This window comes from Cnephaeus nilssonii (genome assembly GCF_951640355.1).
Source record: "Cnephaeus nilssonii genome assembly, chromosome: X".
NCBI lineage: Eukaryota > Metazoa > Chordata > Mammalia > Chiroptera > Vespertilionidae > Cnephaeus > Cnephaeus nilssonii.
In genome coordinates this window covers 109444341-109459341 of record NC_137071.1, presented here as the reverse complement: position 1 = coordinate 109459341, position 15001 = coordinate 109444341, and the positions used below count along the sequence as shown (strand labels likewise).

The window sequence follows — 15001 nt, the reverse complement described above, 5'->3', positions numbered from 1 at the left end:
ATCTTTAACAGGATGTCATGCTGTCTGTCAGCTTGGAGTGAGAGATGCTGTGGGAGGAATATATAGGACTTTGGTACCTTTCTCCTCTATCTATTCCTCTCCTATATCTTTCATAATAGTCTTTTTCAAAACCATATATCTGTATCTTTATATTTATGTGTCAGTATATCTACCTCTCTAACATAATCATCATTACCTATCTAATTTATATACCTTATCATTTTATCTAATTTATCAATCATCCTCCTTTATTTCTATTTCCCAAGAATAGTATGTATAAACAAGACCTCAAAAATCCAGTCACTTTCTTGGGAAAGAAGGTAATCTTGATTCAGACTGTCCCAGTTCCAGACAGCAGATGTTGGTGATGCATACCAAGAAATAATAGTTTGGTGGGAGGGGCAAGGCCAAGCCTGAGTATATGTAGGGACAGCTGGTTCCTTGATCATATACCTCCATGGCATTTTTGTGCAACTTAAGGTAAGTCATAGCCTTTCCAGAGCCCTAGTTTGTTATTATGTGTAAAATGGGGAAACATAACACCCAACCTACGTCCTTTTCAGGAGTTGGTGTGAGAATAAAGTGGCATGATTCATTTATTCATGAATCATGAATAGCTGTTTTAAATATAAGACGGTTATATTCTCTCAAAACCCTCAGAGTTTATAATCATGTGATTCACCCAACAAAATCTTGTTGAACACCTACTATGTGTTAGGGTATAGAGATCATGGACATATGGAAAGCTTTTGAGAACATGAAAAGCACAGGGCATTTAAAATTTTTTACCTCTTATTGGTGGAACATCTTACTTTTTCCTTTTTCTGCCACAACATAATAGAAGCAGCAGCCAAAAGGAAAAAAAAAAGATTAAATAGTGTCACAGCTTATGATGTCAGCACTATCATGTACTCTGACACATACTGCAGATATTAGTGAGAATATCTAAATCTTGTAGTTGATGTCACATTCACCTTGTTTATACTATCCTTTGGGATATTTATAACATAAAGACTGACTTTCACTATCCTGAATTTGAGCTGTTTCTTTAGTAAATAAAATTTTAAAAGGGCATCCCACATTCTATAGAATGAATACTGTACTTATTTTACAAACAAGTTGTAATTTGTGGTGGCTGTCTGCTTATGGAATCAAGTTTTGATTATGTGTCCCTTTTTATTTTAATTATCTAGCTATGCAATATTTTGCAGATATTAAGATCAAAGGTGGACAGGACAGAGGAAATAGCCTCAGAATTGAGAAGATCTGGGTTATTGTCTACAATCTGTTGTCAAACTGCCATGTGACCTTGTGCAAACCCCTGTTCCTGTCTGAGCTTCAGGTTTCTGAATTGTAGAATGGAAGCTTTGGACTAGGTGATAGTCAAGGTCCCTTTTATCTCTAATCCATTCTAATATTCTAAGCAGTTCATGAAACATTCTTTTCTTTAAAGCCAGAGTTTTTCTCAATATATTTCAACAATATACCTCTAGTTAGTGAGCTTCTGCTATGGCATGATGGACTGACTCCACATACTTAAGAACACTGTCCCCAAATTTAATTATCTTGTAGCATCATCACTGCATACGATAAAATGAGCCATTTCGTTCATTCTGCTGTCTTGCTGAAATGGAGGTTATAGGATAACAACTTAAAGGTTAACTCATTAATGCTCAGGGATGAATGAGATGATGTGACAGCAGAAAAAATTGGTGCCCAAATGTTTTCATCTAGAAACCTGTATCTTTTTCTCAAATTGTGATAATTTAATGGGGAATGTCTTTATCTATTGTCACAGCCTATAGACATTTGAATAACATAGATACAATGCCTTCTGGGCACCCAGCCCTGTCCACTATCAATATCTCAAACTCTGAGCAGCTCTCAGGCTTGGAGCAAAATTCTGATGATGGCATAAAATGACTAATTTATAAAGATTCAAACAATGGCATCAATACAGTCCCCCCTTTTATTCTCGCAGGGATTTACTAGTAAGCACTGCGCCATCCCTAACTATTGAATTGGGGCAATGGAGTTAATTAGTCCTCCAAATTGTTAAGGCTGTGGATTTATGCCTAGCTGAGAGCATTTCTGTCCTGGCAGTGTCAAAGCAGGTGACCTTTCTGACGTTAATTTGTTCCTCCATCTGTGACATGCATTTTGGGAGGACGTGTTTCCCCTTTTTGAATTACTGGAGACTTGATCTGGTTGTGCCTCTGCTCTTTGTTCAAATTCTCTCTCTTGTATCTGTTTATATCCTAGTCCCTTTATCGATCCAAATGAAATTATACATTCTTTTTTTAGTGGCAATGTAAAATTGGATGGTTTGAAAGAAATACATTTTGAGACATATAAACATTTTACTAATCTGAATAATAGCGTTTGAAAACTGACTTATCCATTTTTTTCTAAATGTTTTAAGATTATTTTTTTATACTTGACCCTAATGCCAATGGAGATTGATGAAGAAAGATCTATTCCCAACAATCTCTCAGGATCCTTTACCTGTTTTCATATAACTCAGATTTAGTAAAGATAGATGAGAGTAAGTCCTTGGATGTATTTATACAAATTCTAATTTTATATGTTTACTTTTGAAACTTGATATTTTCTGATAAAGTCATGCCCTCTGCAAAAAACCCTTCATTATCAACATGTTTATTAAAAACCCATGCTAAATATCATACATACATTATTCATTTAATTCTCACACAACTGCTAAAATGGGTACTGCATTATTTCCTCATGTTATAGAGGAAGCTACTGAGACTCAGAGAATTCAACTAACTTTCTTAAGGTCACACAGCTAAGAAGTCATAAAGCTTGGCTTTGAACTCAGTTCCATTTAGCTCCAACTCCAGTGGTCACTACAGATATTTGTCTAAGGATATTGTTTTTGTAAGACAGGGCTTGCTTTGGTCTCTCTTCTTGAGTATCTTTTTGATGTCCTGGTCACTTTAGGCCAGCACCATGTTATAGGGGGAAGGGGAAGACACTTTGGAGCAAGAGAGGTCTCTTGGCAGTTAATTCCCTGTGAGGAACCTCCTTTTGTGTTCAGGTTAGCAAGTCAGGCCTGAGGGCAAGTATTCAGATCTCAAGAACCTGTTAAGCAAATCTCTCATAGTGTTAAGTCTGTTTACTCATCTCCCTCCCAACCCTACCCATCTGCTTCTTTTTTGGGCACATTGGCCTTCCTAACTCTGCTTCTGTCGTGTGTGTATTCTTCTAGTGCCTTCAGAGAGTTGAAGGTAAGCAAGACAGTGTCAATTTTGCTGGCAGAACTGCAGCATATGATTGCTCTTAAGTTTAGCTCTGTATCTTTGAGCAGGAGGCAATGACAAATGGTTTATTCAAGGCCTTTGATTTCCATCAGAATTATAAGCATCTAGGCTGACTCATCTCTCAAAGGTTTTTCTCTCTCTCTTTTTGGTTGGTGTTGTTTTGGGGTTTTCTTATTTTTTCTTACCTTATTTGAGTTGGGGAGAGGGATTGATTTTCATCTTGATTTTTCGGGTGAAAGAACCAGCTATACTCTTTGGAATACCAGATGTGGCAAGCCTCGGCAAGAAGAAATAGCTGGGTCCGGGTGAGGCCATGTGCCCCTGGATCCGGGTGAGGCCACGCGCCCATGGGTCCGGATGAAGCCGTGCCCCTGGGTCCGGCCGAGACCCAACCAGAGGGAATCGAACCTGCATTACCACCATTTGTCCACCATCCAGAGCTGAGGGGTCAGTGCCGACATGTACACATAAGGAACTGGTGGACATTGATTTTGGGTCTCAAAAGAACTGTTGGTCCAGAAAGAAACTCACTACAGACTGATTCATTTGCCTGTCAGCATAACTATTATTGCTCATCTCACATTCAGTTCATATAAGCATATCTCTAGTGACACATGACCTCGCACATCTAGGGGAAATGATGAACAACATAGACTGATGAACAAGAACAGAACCAGAAGCAAGGAGGCATCGATCGGACTATCGGGCCTCAGAGGGAGGATAGGGGAGGGTGGGGGGAGGGGGGAGAGATCAACCAAAGGTCTTGTGTGCATGCATATGAGCCTAACCAATGGTTAAGTTCAACAGGGGGTTGGGGCATCCGTGGGGAGGGGTGTGGGATGGGAATGGGGGGATGAGGACAAATATGTGACACCTTAATCAATAAAGAAATTAAAAAAAAAAGAAATAGCTGCAACTACAGAACAGGTACAACAATATCTGAATTGGGGCAAGGGGAGAGGGAGGCTATGTTAGAAAAATGAAGCCAGGGCTGGGTTGTGTGTGTCTGGATAAGACCCTTGGCTAACAGGTTCTGCATCTGCTATTGTGAATGGGGGATTGCTAGAGGCTTACTCTGGGTCTGTGGTTAGGTTATGTGCATGTACTTTGGGTTAAAATGGTCATTTTGTGGATGCAGTTTGTTGATTGGGCTTAGGCATTCTCTTTGGGTTGAGGGGATGATGTTTTGAAGTTGAAGGGCCTTTCAAAAAACCTAGGGTAAGAATTAAAAATCCATAGAAAGACTTCTCATCCTTTCTCATACTGCACTTTAGTTATCCAGCCAGCATATATTTCTAACATGTGTGGCTTTGATCATTAAGAAAAATGGGCAAATAGAATTTTGGAAACAAAAGTAGGGTGGAATTTTTTTTTTTGGGTAGAGATCATTTATATAGATTGTTGAATGATAAACTCCTACCTACCTTTTCTCTGGCAAAGCAACATTACCTAGTCTTTGGACTCTAAGCCCCATCCCCAATAATATATAGAATATTATCATAAAAGTCCATGGGAAAGATAATCTCAGAAAAATGGCATGTGACAACTTTCCTTCTTGTCAAAAAGTTCCTCATGTTCCAAATTATCTTTTCTGTCAGGAACCAGCATGCACACACTCACCCAAATCATAAACTTCAGAGCTGTCTTAAATCCTTTCCTTTTCATTACAATAAAAAATTCCCCTAAGTCCTGTCAATTCTACCCATAAAATCCATCCTCTGCTCCAGCTTTAGTGACACTTGACTTGTGTCAGCATCTCTTGCCTCTTGGCTGATGTACCTACTTCAGGCTCTCTACCCAAACCAGGATTTTCACTACTGTATGTGATTTTTCCACGCTGCAACTCGGACTCTGTCACTCCCCACTTAAAACCCTGCAGTAGTCCCCTATTACCTTCAGGAGAAGTCCAGCTCCTTCGCATGGCTAACAGGGTCATTCATGAGCTCACCCCTGCCTATCTAGATTTATCTCCTTTATACAGCTTTAAGAATGTAACAACCTCTTTCCCATCTCCTTGCCTTTGCACACGCTGTTCTCTCTTTCTGGGTCCCCCCCCCCCCCCCGCCTCTCCGCCCCCCCCCCACCGTGTCTCCAGGCAGACTTAGATGTTTCCTCCTTTCTGCTCTCACAATACTTTGTTTATATCTTGGCCAATTACTTATCACAAGGTTTTGTAAATTGTTGCTAACTTGTGTATCTCTTTCACTGCAGTTAAACCCTTTATGAAAAGAGTAGTATTATCTTGCTCATATTTGAATCTTCAGTGTCTGGTACAAAGTGGGCATTTAATACAGGTTTATTTTTATGGATAAATAAAATAGAAAAGGAGTTATAAAGGTGAAGATGTGCAAGAAAGGATGCTGTGTGGGGTCCAGGCAGATCCCACTGGGGGATCCTGAGCAGCCTGGGTGCAGTGTAAGAGAGTGGGCACCATGAAAAAGGGACAGGTTTTCTAGTACACTAAGACAAAGTTCACTCTGATCACAAATCCTGAATAGATAGCCTTACTAGACTTTTCCTGGAAATGATGTTTGTTTGTTTTGGTACAAATGGATGTTTTTTCATAAAAAATAATATAATCAAGTTGCACAATTTTTGGTAAATAGGCAAAAGGCAAACAAATTCCCACCACTGAATATAGATACTGTATGTTAATATTTGAGTACATTTCTTTTGGTCTTATTTTCATGTGTGTTTTTCTTCATATAGTTGTAATCATAATTAATACAACTCTATATTTTGTATTTGTGGTTTAAGAGCTCTTTGTAAACATTTCTGGTGATTAACAGAGGGAAAGAGGGAGGAAGGGGAAATAGAAGAGGGTATAGAGGGGATAAATGAGGATGGAAGGAGACTTGACTTGGGGTGGTGAACACATAATACAATATACAGATGATGTATTATAGAATTGTAGCTTGAAACATATAATTTTATTAACTAATGTCACCCCAATAAATTCAATAAAAAACAAACAAAACATAATTTTAATGATTGCATAATTTCCCATACTGTGACCATTCCCTAATATATATAATTATTCTCATTGCTGGGTGAACTTTTTTCCCTTATTTTTTTTTTTACTCTTATGGCTCATGTAAATATGGTTTTTCTTGTCTGTAGGAAGATTTCATTAGGATAGATTCCTAGAAGGGGAATTACTGGTCAAAGGGCCTGGGGATAATATTTTGGCTCAAGACTCATGTATCCAGTTTGCTTTCTGGAAGAACTGTACAAACATACAGGGTTTCTTAACCTAGATGAAAGTGCCCTTTTTACCCAACCTGGACAACCTCGAGTATTACCATTAAAAAATAAAAAATAAATTGAATCAGCATTTGAATTAATGGAAAAATATTACATTATTCTTGTGTCAATGTGCATTTTAAAATTGTGAGTAAGGTCTCTCTCTCTCTCCCTCCCTCTCTCTCTTTCCAAATTAGGTTTTCTCTTTTCTGGACTGTTGGTTCAGGGCTGATTTTTTTTAGTTGGATTTTTTTTTTTTTTTGAAAAAGCAACCAGAGGCAGCTCTGCTCCAGGGTGAAGCCGCCTCCCAGTTTTTCCTCCCCCTCTACCAACCTCTCCCCCACAGTTCCCTCCACCAGGTCCAGTGACAATTGGATGATGCAGCTTTGATAATCATCCGATTCCAGAATGGGTGGCTGCACTCCTTTTCTGAAGGCAGCCAGGACACGGTGCCCCAGAATCATGCCCCCTTTGCTGTTGATGTCCGCCTTCATTTTTTTAGTGAATGTCCTGGGAGGAGCCCCAGGACACAACCCGGACCGCAGGACGAAGATGATATCAATACACAATCTCTCAGAGCTGGAGCGTCTGAAGCTGCAAGAGACTGCTTACCAGGAACTTGTGGCCAGACATTTCCTCTCAGAATTCAAACCTGACCGAGGTAAGCAGTACCCGGAGTGTGGCGTCCTCGCTCTTCCGCGAGTGGACCCCCGGGGCAGGACGGGGCGAGTTGGGGGTCTAGAAGGATAGGAGGGGCACAATTCTGGTCTCAGATCTGGTCGGTTCTCCTGGTGCCCGCCCGGAGAACTGAGGAAGAGGGAGTTGAAAGGTGTTTGTTGAATTGCAGAAGAGATAAGATTAATTGAGTTGGGTCAAAGGCTGGGAGTTTGAGGGGCAGCAAGTCAGACTGGCAGATGTCAGGGACAGACAAGTTGATAGAGCACAGGTGAAGAGACAGACACACCAGATGCGGTGCTAGGAGTCAGAGTGGGAGCGAGGCGCAGAGAAACACTCCGCGAGAGGACTGGGACAGACTGAGACCGCGCGGTTGAGAGACGGAGAGTAAGGAGACAGCGAGACAGTGAGAGAAAGACACGCACCAATCTCTGCGGAGAGCAAAGGCGGGAGGTGCGCTAAGAGAGCAGCCCAGTTCAGCTGGCGAGGAGCGAGTGCGACCCAGCAGTGGACGGGGTTCGAGTGTGCCTGGGCTCTCAGGAGGTAGGGGCTCAGATTGAAGGGAGGTGGAGGGGGTCGCACGGGCGAGAGGCGCTCCTGTAGTGATATAAAGTGTAGGGACAGCAGGCGCGCACAGGGGACGCAGCCTGAAAGGAGCGAAGCAAAGGGCGAGGAGACCCCGCAAGCAGCCGTGGCTGGTGGAGCGGGGGCGGGGGGGGGGGGGAGTTGGAGCGTGGGTTGCTGCGTTGCTGCTTCTCCCGCTGCAGCTCCTGGAGCCTAAGGCATCCAGGCATCACAGGCGTGAGAGTGTCCGCAGTAACTTGGCAACTCCTACAGCGGAGGCGCCACAGGCAGAGCCCTTACCCTTCGCCTGTTGCACTGTCCCAATGCTCAGAGCCCTGGAATTTATGTTTTAAGCGTTGTGTTGAGGTACTAGTGGTGCATAACAACATGCGCCGTATCACACGGCGCCTAAAATTGTCTGGTTTGGTTAAATTCTTGGAGTCTCCCACGCGGTACATAGGAATAAACCACTGTTAAATGGGGAAACTAAGGCTGGGAGAAAGCAAAATACTTTTCGCGGGCTGGATAGCGCTGTTTACCACCCCCTCCCCATTCCTGTGGATCAATGCATTGCGGTGCTTTAGTCACAAGATCCCATTTGTGTGTGTGTGTGTGTGTGTGTGTGTGTGTGTGTGTGTGTGTGTTTTCTTTTTTCTTCCCATAGCTCTCCCCGTTGACAGTCCAAACGCCTTGGAGAACAGGTTTCTGATTCTAAGAGGACAACAGAGGGGTGAGGAGCTCTTGTACTTTCCTTAGGAAAGAAATGGGATGCTGCATCCTTTCTGTATTGTGCCCCTGGCTACTGTAGACTGTGCGGTGCTTACTGCCCCTGGGGACACTTCCCCCCAATCCCCCCAGAAATCGGGTAAGGGAAGATTTCAGGAAATGGAGCACTAACTGCAGGGGCGCGAGGGGCGGTCCCATCAGATCTGCCTAAGCCTATCGTCTTAAGATCCACCCTAGGCTGATCTTCCTGAAGATATTTTCCTCATTGCTTCAAGGTAGTCATCCCCTGGCAGGACTTAAGGCAGGGATCTTGAGCTCCATGGGGTAGTTGAGTGAAGCCAAACCACTGCAGGCTCTTTTTGGCTCACTCACGGGGGTGGAAGCGGGAGGGGAGAAAGGGGAGGGGGAACGCTATGAGTCTGGAGGCGTGGGGTTTGACTTTGAAAGGTTGCTTAGAGGAGTGTTACAGCCCCTGCAGTCCCTCCTGATTTAAGCGCTGCTGAGCATTTACATTTCTCTCCTAGGCTCCTCAGCTGTATCACTCAAGACTTTTGGCATTCGTCTGGAAGAGGTGCTGGTGAATGAGTTTACCCGCAGCAAGCAACTTGAATTAAGAGCCACGATGCAGATTGAAGAATCTACCAGTCAGGCTGCAGGCCGTCGCCGTCGTCGGGGAAACGTGGTGCAAAGGATGTTTGGCCGCATCAGGCGCTTTTTCAACCGAAGACGGGAGGAGCCCTCCTTGCCCCGAGAGTTCACTCGCCGTGGACGCAGAGTGAGTTAAACCTTCCAGGTTTCAGGCAGGGGCCCTTCCTGAGATGTTCAGGGTTGTGCGGCAGGAGGGTCAAGGCCTGTGTTCTCTGAGGGAGGAGGAGCTGAACAAAACATGCTGTAGGGATGTACTTGGCTTGCCAAAGAAAGAATGTCTCCTATTATGAATGTGATGCAATACTCAGGAAGGTTTGAAGCCTCCTCCCTGCTTCCCCATTTTAAGATACTCTGGGTTCTTCACAGGGTGCAGTATCTGTGGATAGCCTGGCTGAACTGGAGGATGGGGCCCTGCTGCTGCAGACCCTGCAACTTTCCAAAATTTCCTTTCCAATTGGCCGTCGGCTTCTGGGATCCAAAAGGAAAATGAGCCTCAATCCGATTGCTAAGCAAATCCCCCACGTTGTTGAGGCATGCTGCAGCTTCATTGAGAAACATGGTAAGAGGGGCAAAAAATGATGGTTAAATTAAAGTAGAAAGCAATTAAAGATCAAGAATGATGTTCTAGAAATTGGAAGAGAAAAGAGATTGCAGGATGAAGGGCTTGGAACATTCCCCTGCCACCAGTTGGGTTCGGGATGCAGCTGGGAGAAGGGAAATGCCCTGGGGAAGGGGATCAGAGATTCTTAGCATACCTGCTCTTTTCTTTCAGGCTTAAACACAGTGGGGATTTTCACCCTGGAATACTCAGAGGAGAGAGTTCGTGAGGTAAATTGGGTTTGTTTACACTATTGTTTTTTGAGTAAGAAAAAGCAGGTGATGTGGGGGCTCCCCAAATTCCTGGAGGGGAGTTTCATGTAGCAGGCACAGAATATTGCCAACTTCCTCCACTGAAGCCTGAAACTTATTGAAGAAATGACCAGGAGGAAGCCTGTGGTGGGCAGGGCAGGCAGTCCATGGTATTCTCTTCCCTTTTATAGCTCCGTGAAGAATTTGATCAAGGTCTGGATGTAGTGTTTGATGACACTCAGAATGTGCATGATGTTGCTGCACTTCTCAAGGAGTTTTTCCGTGACATGAAGGACTCTCTGCTGCCAGATGATCTATACATGTCCTTCCTCCTGACAGCAAGTGAGTCTTCTGCTCTCCCTTCTTCCTTGTTTGGCAAGGAAAGGAAATAGTACACAAGTGTGGGGGTGTAGGGACAGAGCTCAGGCTGCAAGACCCTAGGAACTAAGACAGAATAAATATCTAAAGATGAAAACACCTCTTCAGATTACTTTCCTTGTATATCTTAATAGTCTATTATAAGCCTGCCTTTGGAAATTTCTCCAGAGTTTCTTAAAGCTGTGTCTGTCCTCTAAGGATGAAGAAGAACCTACTTTCTGCAGAAGGCATTTGATTTTGATGAGAACCTTTCTTGTTTTGGGGGCTTCTGGGATCAAATCTATGGCAGTGAGCAAAGAAAAGATGCCTCCTGGACTTTCTCCACAGCCTTCAGTGATTTTTAAGCAGAATCACATTTCTCTTGGTTTTAGGCTGCTGCCAAGTCTAGTCCCCTGAACCAGCCCTTATTTTCCTTCCTCTAGCTCTGAAGCCACAAGATCAGCTTTCTGCCCTGCAATTGCTGGTTTACCTGATGCCACCCTGCCACAGTGACACCCTGGAGCGTCTGCTGAAGGCCCTGCATAAAATCACTGAGAACTGCGAGGACTCCATTGGCATTGATGGACAGTTGGTAAAAAGCTCTGGGAAAGGGTAATGAGGGCTGTGGTTGGGGACATGTATGGGAGTATATGAGAAAGACAGAGCCAGAGAAACAGAGGGAGAGGGAAACAAAAATAAAAAGATGTTTTCATTTGTATGACTTTCATTACTACCTTAGAATCAACCACTTTCTGCTTTGTTTTACCTAGGTTTTTGGCAACCGTATGACTTCCACCAATTTGGCCTTGGTGTTTGGATCTGCTCTCCTGAAGAAAGGGAGATTTGGCAAGAGGGAATCCAGGAAAACAAGTCTGGGGATTGACCACTATGTTGCTTCTGTCAATGTGGTCCGTGCTATGATTGATAACTGGGATGTCCTCTTCCAGGTATTTGTAAATTTTGGACACACTTATTTCACAGCTCTCTCTCCTGTTCACAAGGCAGGGATAAGTTGTACATTTGTTCCTGAGGGTGACCAAAGGTACCTCAAAATCTCCATGCACATTCATGAAGTTCTTCCCACATTAGGTGGTGCCTTCAATCCTGGGCAACTGATAGAAATGAGTATAAAATTTTAAAAGATGCATAATGAGACTAATTTGTTAATTTTATCCCCAGGTGCCGCCACATATTCAGAGGCAGGTTGCGAAGCGTGTGTGGAAATCCAGTCCTGAAGCCCTTGATTTTATTCGACGCAGGAATTTGAGGAGGATCCAGTGAGTGTTTTCTTGGTTTGTTTTTGCTTACCCAAAAGAGAAACTTTTGTGGGGGTTTGCATTCCCAGATCACCTTTTTGTTAATCCATCCGAGTACACAAACTGATTTGCTTTTTCAAATTCAATCTCATTCAGGAGTGCACGTATAAAGATGGAAGAGGATGCTTTACTTTCTGATCCAGTGGAAAACTCTGCTGAAGCCCGGGCTGCTGTCCTTGCTCAGAGCAAGCCCTTTGATGAAGGTCAGTTCCCTGCTGGAGATCAGACCCTTGCTGAAGGTCAGGCCCTTGCTGAAGGTCAGTCCCTTGGTGAAGGTCAGGCCCTTCCTGAAGGCCAGGTACTTGCTGAAGATGAGCCCCTTGAGGAAAATGAATCCTTGCAGGAAGATGTGACAGTTAATGAAGAACTAGTATTTGAATATCTCAATCAAGGAGTAGTCTTTGGAGAAGTCCAAGGTCTTGAGATCCCAAATGACTTTGAGATTCAAGGTCCAATTCTTGAAGACATACCGGAGCTTGATGAAGAAGATGATTATGACAATGAGGATGATGATGATGATGATGATGATACTGTGAATTTTGATGATCTTCCTCCTCTTGAGGATATTCTAGATCTTGATGATGAAATTCCAGAACTCATTGAAATCCCAGACTTTGAAGAAATACCATATTTTGATATGGTCCCAGACCCTGAAGGAGTCCCAGATGTGCAAGAAATCCCAAACCCTGGAGAAATCCCAAACCATGACCTTGAAGAAGGACCAAATTTTGAAGACTACCAAAATCTTGTCCTTGGAGAAGTTCCCTATCTTCATGTAATCCCAAATTATGAAGAAGCCTCAGATACTGATGAAATCCCAGATCATGCAGATGCCTCAGATAATGATGAAAACCCAGATTCAGAAGAAGACCCCAATCTTGAAGAGATTCCAGCTCTTGATGAAATCCCAAACGATGAAGCCTCAAATGCTGAAGATATTTCAGACCATGAAGAAGCCTTAGAAGTCAATGGGATTTCAGACTCTTATGAAGACCTTGATTTTGAAGAAGTCCCAGCTCTTCATGTGGTCCCAAGCCCTGAAGAAGCCCCTAATGGTCATGAAATTCCAAATCATGAAGAATCTCCAGAAGTTAATGGACTCTCAGACTCTGAAGAAGATTCCAATCTTGAAGAAGTTCCAGCTCTTGATGGAGTCCCAAATGATGAAGAAACCTCAGGTACTGAAGAAATTCCAGGTCACGAAGAAACTCCAGAGGTCAATGGGATTGCAGGTTCTGAAGAAGAATCCAACCCTGAAGAGGTTCCAGCTCTCCATGTGGTAACCAGCCCTGAAGATGTCTCTGATTTTGATGATACTCAAGATGAGGAAGAATCCTCAAATATGAGTGGAGTCCTAAACAATGAAGAAGCTTCAGATGCTAAAGAAATCCCAGGACATGAAGAAGCCTCTGATGTCAGTGGAATCCAAGACTCAGAAGAAAATTCAATTTTTGAAGAAGACTCAGTTCTTGGTGTGGTTCCAGAGCCCAGGGATGCTCAAATTCACAATGAAATTTCAGATTCTCAAAAATACCCAGACAATACTTTTGAAGAAGATGAAGTTACCAATGTGATTCCAGAGGCTGAAGATGTCTCCATTTTCAATACAATTCCAGACCCTCAGCCAGACCCTGCTGTCAATCTTGAAGAAATCATGAATATGGAAGCAGTACCAATGCCTAATTATTTTGACTCTAAAGTTCAGAATCCAAAAGCAATCCAGTTCTATAAAGAAGATGCCAATGTTACATTTCCTGTAGATACCACCCTGCTTAAAAACAAGTCTCAGACTGGTCAAGTAATGAACTACAAGCCCTTCCCAGAGTCATTGAAGATCGACTCCTGCTTTCTCCCCTCCATGAAGTGCTGTAAGCTTCTGGCTCCAGCTTTATTACTCATTTGCTTAGTTAAATTAGTTAGGCTGCTTGTAGGGTGGTGGTGGTGGTGGTTGTTTGGAGGCCGCATTCTTCCCCACCTCCCAGGAGGTAATGTCTATTTGCTCTAAGCATGGGGTATCTGTCTAACTCTTTCTGTTCTCTAACCAAGCTCTTTCCCCCCACCCCCAGCTTCCACAGTGGGCATAGTTTTAGAGATCTATATTCTGCTCTTAAGCTGCAGTTTTCTTACAATTCTAATGGGAATAACCATTTCTGCCCTAACTTCTTGCCTCATATTGTATTTGAAGCTCTAAATTAGGTCTTAGTCCCTTGGGTGCTGTTGAAAGTAAGAAGTTAACATTGTTACTATTTTCCAGGTTCCTCTGAGGAGCCAGCTGTGCCTCCCGGCACTGCCCGTTCCCATGACGATGAGGAAGGAGCGGGTAACCCCCCCATTCTGGAGCAAGACCGCCCATTGCTCCGTGTGCCCCGGGAGGAGGCCAAAACTGGCATCGGCTATTTCTTTCCTTAGATGTTTTTCCTTCAATAAGGTGCCGGACAGGGGAAAAGGGTGGGAGATGTCATAGGAAACACTTAAAGAGTGTGTCTTGAAGGTAAAGATCTGAGGGTGAGGAGTTCCACCTGATGCTCGGGTCAGGTTGAGAAGTCCAAACACACTGCCAGCCCTTTCACTGGGGATGCTTGGTCCCTTCAACTGGTAAAAGCAGAGATGTTTCTGTGTCATGCCCAGGCTCCCTGGTGCTACCTTGCCTTTCTCTTTTACCCCTGATCCTGGCTTTCCCACATTACAGCTTTTTCTTTAATTGATGTGACATTTGTGGTAAACACCTGTTTCAGAGAAGCTCACAAATCTCGAGGTGCTTTCCCTTTCCCAAAGGAGATTGCATGTTTTTCCTGACTTTCCTACCCTACTCCCAAGAGCTTAATTGGAAAGGCCCTCAAGAGGCATGCTAGGACGTTAGGTCAGCCTACTGACAGCTGACAATTAATGCTAAATCATGTCACACCAACTCATAGCCGTGTCCCCGCAGCAACTCCACCACCTCAGGATATTTCTTTTCCCCAAATTATTTAGACCAATGGCTCGTCAAACAGCCACTCCCAAAATTATGTGCGGTTTTGCTCAGGGCAATCTCAAGTATAAGTCTAGCTAGCTTTTCTTTGGTCAAAAGTTAGAGGAAAAATTTGATTTTACCTTGATTTGTTTTACAGACAGCTGGCATTCACACCCTGTTGTCAGCAAAATGGTTAGATATGGACACATAGTTCCAACTAGTTAAAGTCACCTGATTACAAATATTCTTATCTATCGTCTCTGTAGTTCCTTTAAGCAGGACAGTACAAATTTGGGGGACATGCTTTGGTAACACACAGGTATGGGTTACGTATGACATCCAAAATTACACCTGATATTGAGGGATAACAACTGCTAAGGTTCATAGAA

The 15001-nt window shown here is 43.4% G+C and overlaps 1 protein-coding gene across 4 annotated transcripts in view; it reads left to right on the top strand.

Annotated features, from left to right (window-relative positions):
• ARHGAP36 (Rho GTPase activating protein 36) overlaps positions 1-14605 on the top strand; it is a gene marked incomplete at its 5' end in the record, with an annotated part of 31456 nt that extends 16851 nt beyond the window's left edge. The window contains 11 exons of one of the 4 annotated variants that reach the window (XM_079765786.1): positions 7027-7185; positions 8428-8493; positions 9023-9264; positions 9504-9696; positions 9910-9965; positions 10178-10328; positions 10787-10935; positions 11114-11290; positions 11523-11620; positions 11756-11862; positions 13914-14605. In XM_079765786.1, the coding sequence (XP_079621912.1) occupies positions 7027-7185; positions 8428-8493; positions 9023-9264; positions 9504-9696; positions 9910-9965; positions 10178-10328; positions 10787-10935; positions 11114-11290; positions 11523-11620; positions 11756-11862; positions 13914-14068 (1553 nt within the window). In that variant the 3' untranslated portion in view covers positions 14069-14605. Of the gene's footprint in view, positions 1-6932; positions 7186-8427; positions 8494-9013; positions 9265-9503; positions 9697-9909; positions 9966-10177; positions 10329-10786; positions 10936-11113; positions 11291-11522; positions 11621-11755; positions 11863-13913 lie in introns of those variants that run through there. The other 3 variants (XM_079765785.1, XM_079765784.1, XM_079765787.1) reach the window with 3 other exon arrangements.
• Between the last annotated feature and the right edge of the window lie 396 nt (positions 14606-15001).